The following is a 13472-nucleotide window of genomic DNA, read 5'->3' on the forward strand; positions in this document are numbered from 1 at the left end:
ACAAGACCTACCCGTTGGACAGTCCAGACATTCTTTTAGTTGGAACCACTACACAACATGTACCTCATCCAAGCTTCCACATGTTTGGGTACGTATTCTTTACTTTCTCACTAGTCCAATTATCAGTAAATTAGTTCGTGGATGGCGTGCTGTCATTGCTGGATGTAGTCTGATATTCATATACAAGTTAGATTTTGGAACCCAAAAATTCTAGACAAAAACACCATGCTAGCCGCAGAAATTTTCGAACTAGTGAATTATTGACAGAAGAAGCTTACAAACGCATCACTACCAGATACAGATTCTAGAAAAAAAATTCACAATCTCGTGAACTCTCCTCCAAATACATGGAATCAACAACAATAAATAGAAATACATAGGTCCCAACTCAAGTAACCAATCCAGAACTCAACGGATGTTCGCAACTCAGGACATCCTTCCTGCGTGCCGACCTTCCAGCTTCAGAATTTAGACACGGGATCGATGTCAAAGGTCCGACTACTCAACCAGACCTTCAAAAATATTGTGTAAATCAGGAAAATCAAACATAGAAAGTACAGGCGCAAGTCAGCTTAGCTTGGAATACATAACCAAAAGTGCTTCTTCGTCACGAAGGCAAGTACTGCGCAGCTACCCATGCAACGTCGACATCACTTCAAATGGGTACTTGCTATTTGTGCCCTTTTAGCTTGCTAACTTAACATTCCCCTCTGTAGGAAGAGGAATATTGAGTATGGTCATATTAGGCTTGCTGGGTTGGTTGCGAGGACGATCCCATTCTTGCCTGGTTCACAAGAATTTCATTCAGTACAAACACAGATGCATAGATGAGCACTAGTAAACCTTGTGCATCAACAAGACAGTATTACCAATTGCCGCCACAAATTGTTGAAAGTACAGAGAAGCATATTACAAGATGACTCATACAAGATTAAGTAGATATAATAAGAGTGGATTAGTGGGGTCTAGGCGCACCTGAGAAATGCGGTTTGCATAGAGAGTGACTAATCGAAACTGTGTGCTGCTAAGACTTCCAAGATATGGAACAAATGCTTTGCCCAAGACGATGTATATTTCCACCAAACAGAAAACAACAGTCTGCAAAACCAAAGTCAAGCCACATAGCAATACATTAATAACATCTACTACACGTAAGAGGGACTACCCAAAGTTCAACGTGAAATGATGGTATAGGCAGTTCCATGGGGCAGCTCACATCATCTAACACTAATCACAAAAGGATGCAAAATGCATCTCATACCTTTCGAACATCTGCATCCTGGTTTCCAAAAGCATCAAAGAGCATAGGCAAGAAAGAATTCAACTGGGACGTCAGCTCCTCTGGAGGGAGTCTGCTTACAAGCTGCCAGGGCACAAATAATGTAAGTAGAGAGTGGCAGACAGGATGGAGTAGAAGAAAAACCTGAAACATAAATGGCACACCAGCGCCTTTGGGCAGAACTCTAATGCAAGCAAAATACATCACCCAAATTCGAGAAAGTTCAATTCGTTCTGTACTAGTAACTCATCTACGATTTAGCAAAACTTCAGCATTTTTTCATCAACAATCTCCTCAAAGTTGGACATGCCAATTCCAAGGAAAATCATCACACAAATGACGACGCATAATGAGTAATAAGCAAAATACTTTGGTAAGGCAGCTGATGCAAGTCACCAAGGTCTTCTCATTTTCAGATTCCAAAAGAGGTACAACAACCTGTTTCAAAAATAAAGATTCTCCTGTCGTCAATACACTTATAGATAGAAAGGATTAAAAATCACTCACGCATAGGATGCTTGCTCATTGATGAGAAAGGACTTGCAGTATCAATGAGTTGAGGGTCACATGCACATTAAAATTTCCGTTGTAATAGATGAAGCATCCTGACGACGAATTGAGTTTTAATCCAAGGTATTTGAAGTGAAGTCATACCGAAAGGCAACGATATGTGTCCAGTTCCGTCAACACAGCGTTCAGGCTAAGATCAGCCGCAGCACTCACCTACATTTAATATGCATGTGAAATTTGTAATTGTCTCTATCTATCAAACAATCATATCCATGAGTAGAAGCAAGAAAACCCCAAATCTCAGAACCAACTACGCAGCAAAATTATTTTGTTCAAGAATTTTATTCAAGACCTGTATCTCATGATGCATATGTTGCCATGTATTGCCCAAAAACAAATAATGATAATCTATGCCACATCAAAGAAGCAGCTGAGTGTTTGTAAAGAAAACTATGCATGCATGATGACACTTATACAAATACAATCCAGTTACCTTTGCGTCACTGTCTCTGGCTGATTGCAAAAGTTTCTCCAACAAAACTTCAGTATCCTTGTCTAGTCTGTCTTTCTGCGTTAAGGAACCAAAATAGAATCAGAGCAGCCCACAGTAATTAAATATTAGCTTCTGCAATAGACTTGAGCACGACTAAACCAAAAAGACCTTAGAAAATAACTAACTAGAATCGTACAAACACCTATGCAAAAGGTCGTACAACTTAAGATGTGGTTACGCTCAATCCAAGACTTATTGAAAAAAGTAATATTTAATCTTTATCTTGTACAAACAAGCATAAAATGACGGATTGAAATGAATTAATTGAACTCAGAGGGTCACCAAATAAAATTAGACCATAGTTAAACAACCTGATTCTTAAGCATCTCAAGCAAGACAATTGCAGCCCGCTCCCTGATTGTTGGTTCTGGATCATCCAGTGCCTCCAACACCAGGGTAATAATCTGGTTATAATACTGCACGCCAACCCAACCTTATTAGAAAGGTGATTTTTTAAACAACGGTAGAAATCAACCAGGCCAGGCTCTATTAACCTGAGAACCTAAAGTGAGCAATCTTCAGCAGCTTGTGCACGTATACTTACTCCTGAGCATTCCATTCATTACTTGCAAGCGACTACCAGCTCACAAATCAAATACCTAATAGTAAGAAACTATAATTATCATAACATTCTACATTGCTCAGTATCAACAAGACTATAGAGAGGCAGCAACATGGACACACCTTCGACCACGTATTAGAATCGTTGGCATGAGAGAACTCCGTCAGTTGCTGGAGTGCATTTTCTCTGACTCCAATTGCTTTTCCACTATCCCAGCTTGACATCTGCATTAAAATCCAAAGATGTAGCTACATGGTAAGTTCAGGTACCGGTGTTCGGAAGAAAATTTTGTGCAACATCAAAGTGTGAATGGAACATGTTTACTTAAATTAGCAACACCATGATAAACAAAGATGACAACATCGACACTGAGATCCCGTAAACAATAACAATCAGCCTGCTTTAAGATGGATAAATCAGCGTCCCCCTCGCTTTGGCCGTAAAAATGATGCAGTACACAAGCCTCTAACCGCATTCACTGCTACAAATAATTCCAGACATAAAAGCACTCTTGACGTAAAACCACAAAAATAATCACCTGGAGTACACCACTGGAGATATCTGGTCCTGGAAGCAGAGAGTTTGCATTTGTCTTTTGATGATTAAAGTTAAACTCAACTTTGCTGTGGATATTGGCTGGTGAGTCATTGAAGTGTAAGCTTTCAGAACTGGACACCGTACCAATCCCTGAATCCGGGTTGTTACCACCCTCTGAGTTAATCAAGGGTAAAACACTAGGCCTAGATTCTAAGCCCGCTGCCTGCTGGTTCTGAGTTCGGTTAAACCATGAAGTGGTGATTTCTCTACTACTAATAATATTATTATTTATATCTTTGCTGATTATATTACTGATCGTATCTTTAGCCTTGTTATGAGCAGAAGAAGTGGATGAGTCTCCAGAATAAGTAAAAGGGGGACCGGAATGAATAGACTGATCGGTCATTGATAATGTTGCACCTCCATGATGAGTCAGGTTCATTGTGTCAAGTTGAGCAGCAGCAACCCACTTTCGACCCAAGTTATCCAAAGCCCCAGACGAATAACCATGAGCGGTCTGTTTCTTATCTCCAGTAGGAGAGACCTGCTCAATATAATCCTCGTCTCTCTCCATGTGGGTCGATGAGGAGGAAGGACGCTCATGGCCAGATTTTGTCTTATTCCGCTGGCTCCTGTTTTGCATGTAAGTCATAAGATCCACCTCAATTCGAGGAGTATAATGCTTGAGAGCTCGTCGCAAAGTACTCTGCTCTTCAATAGATAATCCAAGAATGAAGTTAAGAACTATGGACGATTCGAAATGTGAGTATACAGATATAAGCCCTGTCACAGCTGTCTCCTTCAACTTAGCATTTTTTTCATGGACAAGGGGGGCAAGCTTGGCAAGCCAAAGTTTCAATAGCCCACTTCCCCCTGATGCCTCCCCATTCAAGGCCAATTTTGCAAATGCAGCAATAGCAAACTCGATGACTGCCATCTTTGCCTTGGGAGAACGTTGCTCGTCCAATGACCGAAGCAAAGCAGGCAAAAGTGCGTCGATGCTATAAGTATTCCCCACCGTCTCGAGAGCAGAGGTGCTCAGTTGGCGAATGACCTCTTTTGCATCCACAAGTCGTGCAAATACGTGTGGTAAAATCCTCTCCAAATAAGTCTCAAACAACTTCCGGCACGCTGGCACCAGCTCTACAAGAGTGGAAAGAGCAGCCTGTGCCACCTTGTGATGCGGATCGTCCAGGTGCGTAGAGAACAGCTTCATCACTTTTTCAAAGTTCTGGCTCACTTCTTGAAGGCCCTTACTTCCTTGCTGAAGGAGTTTTTTGAGGAATGTGAATGCAGCAACCCGAGCAGACCACTCTGAGCCTGGAGCCAAGCCTTCCGTCAAAGCATCATTCAATGACATCAAGCCATCCATATAAGTAAACACCTCCCCAGAAGAGTTCATAACAGTGGGAACGATATCTTCTATGTTACTTCTGTTATTTCCAGACGACCTTCCCGAGACGGTTTGTCGAAGAAGGGGTCTTTGATAAGCAGGTACTGCGTTTGAATTAGCATCTGACATCATTCTATCCATATGTCCTTCTGGCTTTGGGATGCGTTTAGCTTGTTTGGGCTCATCATATTCAACACTTGAACTACGAGTACTGTATTTTGGTACGCTCGTCGGTACTCGCTTAGCTGATTGTGACCTCCCAGAGGCTCGTGCAGAATCGTGGTTGATGTCAACTGCAAACTCAGCTTCTCTGTTTGTGCCACTAAAGTCCGCTAACTTCCCAGCATCCATATCACCAAATGCCTGATGCCCACTTTGTATTCTTCCAGCACTTCCAGGTCGAAAGGCTGCCAGACTGGGTTGATGGTGTGGTACAGCACCGGATGCCAGATGAGGAGGATCCCTAGAGGAGAGAGGATCAATCCCCGGACGTGAGGGCCAAGTTGCACCAGTGGATTGACTCTTCGAATAAGTATTTACAACTACAACAAACACAAAGGAATCATTAAATAGGAAGAACTTCCAGCTTCAAGTTCTCAACAAAAAGCACGCAAGTTTTCTGAGGAATCAACACGATTGGAACATAAGTGATGAGATATTCAGATGGCTAAAGCGTTTACCAGCAGTTTGAGGATTTGGATAATATGAACCCACGTCATTAATACCAACTCCTTTGAGCATAGTCTCTATTGCATTTACTTGCTGTTGGCTGGCCTGTAATACACTCTGTAAACTTCTCTCGGGAGCAGCCTCTGATGGCTTCCGCTGTGACATACTCGATACTGACTTCGATGCGTAATTGGAATTATAGCCATTTGATGAAGCAGTTTGGTGTCCGTTTGACGAATTCGACACCCCAGGTGGTGATGTGCTATGTCCAGACGCAAGAATTGGTAAACTGGTGGTCTGGCGCAACTGATGAGTATCATGAACGGTAGAATGGCCATATTTCTTTAGAATTCCTCCATCCTCGTCATTTATAACCTGCAAAAGAGAGATTACAGACTATGAATGGCAATCATGAATAAAAACAAGATAACCGTCCAGGCATTCAATTACAGAATTCTTAAGCAGATAAGGTGCCGTGTAACCCACCTTTTGAGTAACAGGATCAAAAGCTTGATAGAGACGACGTGCTCGATCTGGCCAGCACCTAGCAAATACGCGATAACACTGCCTTGCTAAAGAGCGTACCTGCAACAGACTCAAGAGAAAAGTTATTCAGCTTCACTACATGGTATCATGTAACCCTAGTGGGGATCCAACTTATCCCAGAGGGTAAACATAATGGTAAGCAATTCAAGTCATATATAATTAACTAAGAAAAAAAAAAAAAAAAAGGTGCTTTCAAAGGCAGTCAGTTGGTCTAACAAAGCAAAATCAGAGCCTGATACTGCAAGATATGTATCTGCCAATTGCCTTGGCAATATTTCACCCACTGAATAAAGTGCACATATCAGAACTTACTGTACCTCACTCATTGCGTCTGCGCAGCAGCATTTGATAAGATCCTCATAAAGCTCGGCTGAACGTTGCATCTCAGGTGCGTCGAACCATCGCTCCAACACCAATAGCAAGTACTCACAGCACCTTCAAGCCAAAATAAGAATATAATGAGACAGGAAGCACATCCATACATCTAGGCAGAACACATTCTCAGGTATATGACGAACTTACTCTCCACAGCAATTAGAAAAAGCGCAAGTTCTGCTTTGCTGTCTTGGTACGCAATACTCTAACCACATAAATGACCAGTACAGACTGAATTACCTTGCCCGGAGAACTGCGCTCCGATCATGTTTTGCGAAATCAACCATCTTAGGAAGAAGTCGGGCCACTTTACAATGTTGCAACATCTGTTGCAAGTTCAAACAACCAGTGGAGATTACGTCACTTCATTGTATTCTTTTCACATAGAAAACTGTGCAGCGAATGATGAATCATCCAATATGCCGCATTTAGTACAGATTATATGCAGAACTACCCAAGACATCTTGTTGATTTTCGGTTCATAGACATATGCCAGAAAGAAACTTTATTATCAAACTAATAACAATAATAATAATGTTAATAATAATAATAACATAATTTTCGCAAGTAAATAACTCAAAAGGTACCACTTTCACTAACATGAAATGATAACACACGTTGGAAGGACCTAATATTTCATGATGAATAAATAAATAAAAATACAATATTAAAGATGCTATATGATGACAGTGCAGAGCTTCATCTGTAGTAATTAGGAAGAAAGGAAGACACTAACTGATTTGATACAAGCGTCCGCTGACTCAGCAATAACAAGAACTGTGATGACCACCAGCTTGAAAAGCACCTGCGTCATGAGCCAATTTAACCACCTCAGATTTATAACCTTGACAAAATACATATTTGCAGCGTATTCTTTCAACAGAGAAACACTTTATTCTAAGATTTAGAGTTTCAACTGTCATAATTGACTTCCTCCAATATCCATGCCCAAATTTCAGTTAAAAACTTACTGGCAGGAAAGTTTCCGCGAAGACATCAAAATCTGATTTGAGCTCCTTGGTCAGCACTTTCAATAATTGACATGCCTGTACAAAGGTAGTGGGTTTCTTTAGCCATCAAGACAAATTTCATCACAAAATCTCCTCATCCTCCACAACTTCACCTCAGGTCAACTGATTCGCTAATCAAGCAAGCTACCTATTAGCTGGCTACGTGCCTGGGGGACTGAAACGCAAGAAATACCAAAATGATGTTACGCTTCAGATATCCCACAATTAATACCTGCTTTACAATGCTGGATCGACGATCAGCTAGCTGATCACAAAGAGGATTGACAAGTTGCTTCAACAACTGCAGAAAGCCGCTATACTTCGTTGCACCTGGGAAAGATCACGAAAAAACGCATAATAGAATATTGTCACAGTGCCAAAGTACCAACTTCGTTGCATTAGGCTTTATTTAAATCATAGGTGACGAATACATAATGGATGTATTCATTTACAAAGTAATACTTTCAAGGAAACAGAAAACAAAAAACAAAAACATCATCCAGGGAAGCAAGAGAACCTCCAGAAATGTTCTGCTGTGTCCACATGACAGAACATTAACCAAAATACGTATTTCATTAAACATACCTCCTACCACTATTCCTTCGATTCTTCGCATGGCTGACATCCTGATCGACCAGTCCTGCGTTGGAGCAAGCATACTTGCCGCTTTCTCAAATTCCTTCGCCAGGTCCCGCTCGGAGAAAACTCTAATTGGGTCAGCTGGCTTCTCATCAGCTGCGAGAATTGCTGGACTTAGAAGAGAATCATCAAAAAACCATGAAATATTAAAGTTCACTGGATCAGCTTACACAGGTAACTCCAACTCATACGCAGAAAGAGGAGCCAGTCCTGGAAACATAAGCTAATTGGCGGCAAGTAAGGATATTCTTATGATGTGGAACAAAACTAATCTAACAAAGTTCAACGTTGGAAATGCATTCTACCGTCCAAAATAGGCTTCGACTTTGGACTGTTGCCCCTGGAAATCCCAGATGACACTGGAACTTTCACCTCGGGTGCAGACCACGAATGACTGGTTACAGCTTGCTGGGTGGCATATTTGTGCTGACTGGGAGTAGCCGAAAATCGATTTGGTGGAGTGATGCACTGAGCTGACGAAGAATGTGGCTTGCTATCAAACATGTTCCTCACAGGTTCGATTTTCTCAAACCTGGCGTTTATTTCTTTAAACTGCCAACGGTGCACAGGATTTAAGAGTCAGACTGTAAGTAAAGTATAACCTAAATCATAAGACTAATTTAGGGCATATATGACTGGATCCACAGGAGGTCTATTACACTATCAAAATCCCAGCCTGTACAACATCGAATCCTTTCTTGCGCATGTGTGATCTATTGTGTGTAGTGAAGTGAAACAGTAATCAACAAACTTAGAATCTGAAGAAAATTCTATATTTCACGAACGTTGGAAATTCCACGAAGGTGCTTGTAAAATATATTGTCTAGGACATGTGAACTCAGTATCTCAATGTAATGGACCGCGTGCTTACAAATCCCACATTCACGTCATCAATTAACTCGTCACAACCAAACACAAAGCCTGCACCAAAATATCACCTGAGACGCTCTTAATTGATGACGTACAAGCTCATCTCCAAACTGTTTTCCGCCCTGCCGATACATCTCCTGTAATGTGGTAAATTTATCATCAAAATATTCTACATTTCCACTCACTGGCTTTAACGGAGTATCACATCCCGAACTGCCAAACAGTGACCATCACCACAAGACAAAAGAAAGAAGCAAACATGAATCCTGACTGGTGATTCCAAATTCTTAGGCTGCATCAACGATAACTGAACAGAGGGATAAATATGCCTGACAGCACATGCCTGGTAGAACTGGCCACACTACAGAGCTGCTGCAACTTGGAAAGGCTGAAGTAAGTCATAGAGGAATATGCCATTTATGTAAGCCAGGAGAACAGCAAAGGATGTCATTGCCGCTTCAAGTGCGCAACAAGGTGCAACCGCGTAGTACGCACGGTTCTAAGCCGAAGTTTTCGCATTAATTAAAATTTAACATACAACAAACAGCAAGTATGGATGACTGTCGCAGATGAGAAAATACCTCAAGACAAAGCATGGCTGCTTCTCTGACACTGCTGTTTGAATCCTCCAACAAATTAAGCACCTGTAATCAAATTGCACGATACCACATAAGGCACGATACACCAACTAGGAACAGACTCTTCAACATAATAGGTTGGCTGCAGAAAGAAGGCCAAGGTGGGCGACTGGAGGACCAAATAATTTGGCTGTGGAACACGTTTCAGCGAAGGTGGTCGGTTTAGCGACACATATACTGAGTAAGACATCTGAAAGAAGCTTACGTGAGGGGGGCTCCTCTAATTATCAAGGAGCACACACAAAATAAGTATGACCACGGAACATGCGCGTCTTAAAAGATCAACCTTTGGTTAATAAAAAAGCGCTAACCCACATGCTCCCCCATTAAGAGGAATACATCATTTGTTAAATAGGTCTTGTGTTTCCACTCCCCTTAAAAAGTGATAAAATTGCTCCAAAGCGGGATACTAGACAACGGAGTTATCAACTATAAAGATTGAGAGGTGCTGCATTTTTCATGCGCCAAGGATCGTACTGAAGGTAGGATGAGTCTCTGAAATGGTAGCTCCGCTGCAGTAAAGAGATTCAAAGCAGAGGCAGCTGTACGAGCAAATTCCTCCCGCACCCTCCAATTCTTGTGACCCCACGCATAGGCACCAGCTCTCTCCACAATCGTGGTTGGTGATGAGATCTAGCACAAAATCAGCCCACGAATCTTACTCAAATTACTGTCATGCATATCTCACTCATGCAGGAGTGTGTTCATGCAACTGCGAAAATCTATCCGTGCCAACTGACTAGAGAGTCACACTCATCGCCAATAATTCGTCACGATTCCTCTTTAAAATCAACAGCATTCAAAGCAAGTCGTTCCTATTACAATACGAGCAGAAAAGGCAAACCGGTGGACTTCAAATAGACCTAACAAGAGCGTGATCAAAAACCCTAAACTTTCCAAACCACAATCCAAACACAGTATACTCTGAACAAGAACAATTTCCATGACATGCCAACTATAGATTAGGGGCCCTACCTCAGCTGGTGGCCACAGAATTCAACAAGAGAATGCGATCTAAGCAACCTTTAACCAGCTGAATGCCAACAGTCCCAAAGGAAACTAGACCCTACTGAATTGTACTCTATTGGTCCTCCACCTCTCGCTACACACGCGATCAATCTCAGAAGCATCACAGAACCAGCAATGTAAAGAAACCATCGAAAAAAGTTCCTTTCAACCTCAGAGAAAACCGATTCCCCACCTCCATAAGCGAAAGCAGAAACCGTCGCCCGGCATCGCGTACAGGCTGCTTGCCGTCCCCCAAGCGCTCCACAGTGGCCGGCAACAACGCATTAAAATGCAGCTTAAGATGGTCCCCAGCCAGCGCGGCTGCGGATGCCAATGCCTGCAGTGCCCCTTGCGCCACCTTAAAGTTGTTGTCCTTCAACAAAGAAATGGAGGCATCCACGAGACTTGACACCTCGGCAACAGTCAAGCTCTTCCGGCATTGTTCTAACAAAGTCTGGAGCCTGTCCACACCTGCCATTCTCTCCTTCGTGTCCTTCGATTGCAATTGCAATATCGCCTCCTCCATATTGATCCTTTCCCCTTGCCCTTGCCCTTCCCCTCTTATTCAACCCTCTAAACCTCAAATCGCCCTCACTCCTCCAAGCCTTCTCCCCTATCATGTGTCTCCCTCTTCGCAATTCGCACACCCCAACCCGCACATCCATCGACGACTCCACATCACCTCCTTCCCCTTCCCTCGCACCCCCCTCCCCGGTACACCACTCAGCAGCTCCCTACTAGCCACCATACCTCCCTCACACAATCCCTATCTCACGTCTCTACCATCGCAGCAAGAACTCCCCTCCTCCCCTCTCCTCTCATCTCTTCTCCTCTCCGCCTTTCTCTTCCCTTCCCTTCCCTTCCCTCCGTAAATCTGACACTGCCAGAGCAGCACGCAGCTAAGCAACTCTGTCAATGAAGCCAAAACGCGATGATGATAACAACTTACCCTTCTGGCATACTCGCAGTGCCTAAAAAGTCTTTACAGGAGCAGATGCAAATCTAATGATGGCCGACCGAGCACCTACTTCAACCCATTCCCCCGCTTCAACTCACTAAAATAACTACATCCACAACACAAAACCAAAGACAAAGAAAATCACACACACACATCGCTACAGATTAACAGTCGCTCTTGTCAGTAACTAAGAAACCCTAATGTTGCATCGACCAGCGAGAAGTCAGTTGTTTCTTGTTTGTTGTTTGTTCTTCTTCTTCGTTCTTTATTTTTCCCCCACTTGCGCTCTCTTGTTCATGTTTCCAGTATTTCCATGCAGACGTAACCAATACAGCGAGCTATGATGCGGGACCGACACGCTCCACTAGCAACGCCCTCCTTCAATGAAAGCAAGCTGCAAGGACATGGCCATCACTCTAGACCGAGCTGCCTTGCTTTGATTGATTAAGGTTCTCCTCAATCTCCTCTCAGATGCCATGGCAGGATGCACATCCATCCATGAAATTAATACTGTCAATGTATCGGGTGCGGATTGGATGAATAAAGCCATGTTCCACATCCAACGCCCAATGTGGATGGATGATTTAACCGGACGGATGTTACTTGACCCGGCTCCTCCGTCCACGTCACATGACTGGGAACGCTAAGGGAGCGTGGTACTCTTGGAGTTCGTTAAACGAGGACAGCCGTTGGGAACTCTGTGTGTATCTCTGTTCCCTTCATAAAAGGCGGTCGGGTCGACTCTCCAGAGACCAGGAGAATATTTTATTTACCTGGAATGCCATGTGAGCCTGCCTGCCTTGCTGGCGGGGTCGGGTCAGCCTGATTTGCTTACGTGGACAGGTTTTGCCAACTGGATCGTGGTTTCGGATGATGTGGCACACCATAATGACGTGGACGTGGAGCTGTCGGGGTATAGATCCTGACTGGGAGTGTGTGGTGACGGTGGGAATGGGGTCGCAAAACTACGAAGAGCTATTTTCCTTTCTCTACCTCTCGCACTTTTGCTTTTTAGTTTACTTTTTATTTTATTTTATTTATTCTGGGTGGGTGAGAGCATTAAGTTGGGTGCCATGTGCTTCCACCGTGTACCAGCATTAGCATTCTGAAAGTTAGATGTGTATCATCCTCTTTAAACATTAGTTTAAATAAAATAATAATAATAATAATAATAGAGCAAACATTTTGATACGGTGGTACTCTTTCTTCATTAATTTTCGACTAGAGGGATCATTTCAACACTAAACATATTTTTCACTTATTTTGATTGATGGCATTGTATTTTACAAAAGATGGGCCAAGTGATGAAATGATACATTCACATGTAATTAGGCGGTAACTGTGATTAGAACTAGTCATGAAATGTACAAATCTCATCACATGAGTTTCAAAGTTACTTCAATACCCTTTTTAACTTTTCGAATAATAAATAATGTTTTCTTTTCGTCTTTTTTGTATTTTGGCTTCTTTTTATGTGTTTATTTAAAATGAGAAATAATAAAAACTGCACATTTTGTATAAACACCCAACTTCAAGAATTTTTGGATGTGTATGATACATGCACATTCTAACTTTCATAACCAATTCAATAGTTTAATCAAACTTTGAGAACACAATGTTTGAAATGCTGCAATTAAATAGAACTTAATAGTGTCTTGATAAAAACACATGATGTATATTTCTAGACACATTAAAAAAAAAAAAAAAAAAAAAAAAAAAAAAAAACTTAAAAACTTAAAAACTTAAAAACTTAAAATTGTTTCATGTTGTGATTTTAAGATACCATTTTGAGATACAAATTTTTTACTTTTTCACTTTTTCACTTCTTTTTTTTTTTTTTTACTTTAAAATGTTGTTTTCCAAGTGAAATTCAATCGAGTAATCTAGTTTTGTTTCTAACAAATGGATTTTAGCAGCGATTTTTA

At 41.9% G+C, this 13472-nt stretch overlaps 1 protein-coding gene across 1 annotated transcript; it reads right to left on the reverse strand.

Annotated features, from left to right (window-relative positions):
- Positions 1 to 229: 229 nt before the first annotated feature.
- LOC112285721 (CLIP-associated protein) lies at positions 230 to 11332 on the reverse strand. The gene is made up of 22 exons (XM_024526769.3): positions 10783 to 11332; positions 10059 to 10214; positions 9525 to 9587; positions 9012 to 9080; positions 8379 to 8625; positions 8020 to 8169; positions 7667 to 7764; positions 7396 to 7470; positions 7161 to 7229; positions 6665 to 6750; positions 6367 to 6484; positions 5990 to 6088; positions 5515 to 5878; positions 3443 to 5376; positions 3027 to 3128; positions 2654 to 2758; positions 2283 to 2357; positions 1934 to 2002; positions 1649 to 1717; positions 1262 to 1363; positions 976 to 1098; positions 230 to 784 (listed from the first exon to the last, which is right to left on the reverse strand). The coding sequence occupies exons 1-22, from the start codon at positions 11113 to 11115 to the stop codon at positions 743 to 745; spliced, it is 4548 nt and encodes a 1515-aa protein (XP_024382537.1). The 5' UTR covers positions 11116 to 11332; the 3' UTR covers positions 230 to 742.
- Between the last annotated feature and the right edge of the window lie 2140 nt (positions 11333 to 13472).

This window comes from Physcomitrium patens, chromosome 8 (genome assembly GCF_059467195.1).
Source record: "Physcomitrium patens ecotype Gransden chromosome 8, ASM5946719v1, whole genome shotgun sequence".
NCBI lineage: Eukaryota > Viridiplantae > Streptophyta > Bryopsida > Funariales > Funariaceae > Physcomitrium > Physcomitrium patens.

Excerpts from the sequence above, each read along its gene's own strand:
- LOC112285721 (XM_024526769.3), bottom strand. The coding sequence starts at position 11,115 with ATGGAGGAGGCGATATTGCAATTGCAATCGAAGGACACGAAGGAGAGA. Across the intron at positions 7,765-8,019 it reads CGAAGGAATAGTGGTAGGAG|GTGCAACGAAGTATAGCGGC; the intron begins GTATGTTTAATG and ends GATCTTTCCCAG. Across the intron at positions 7,471-7,666 it reads GATCCAGCATTGTAAAGCAG|GCATGTCAATTATTGAAAGT; the intron begins GTATTAATTGTG and ends ACCTTTGTACAG.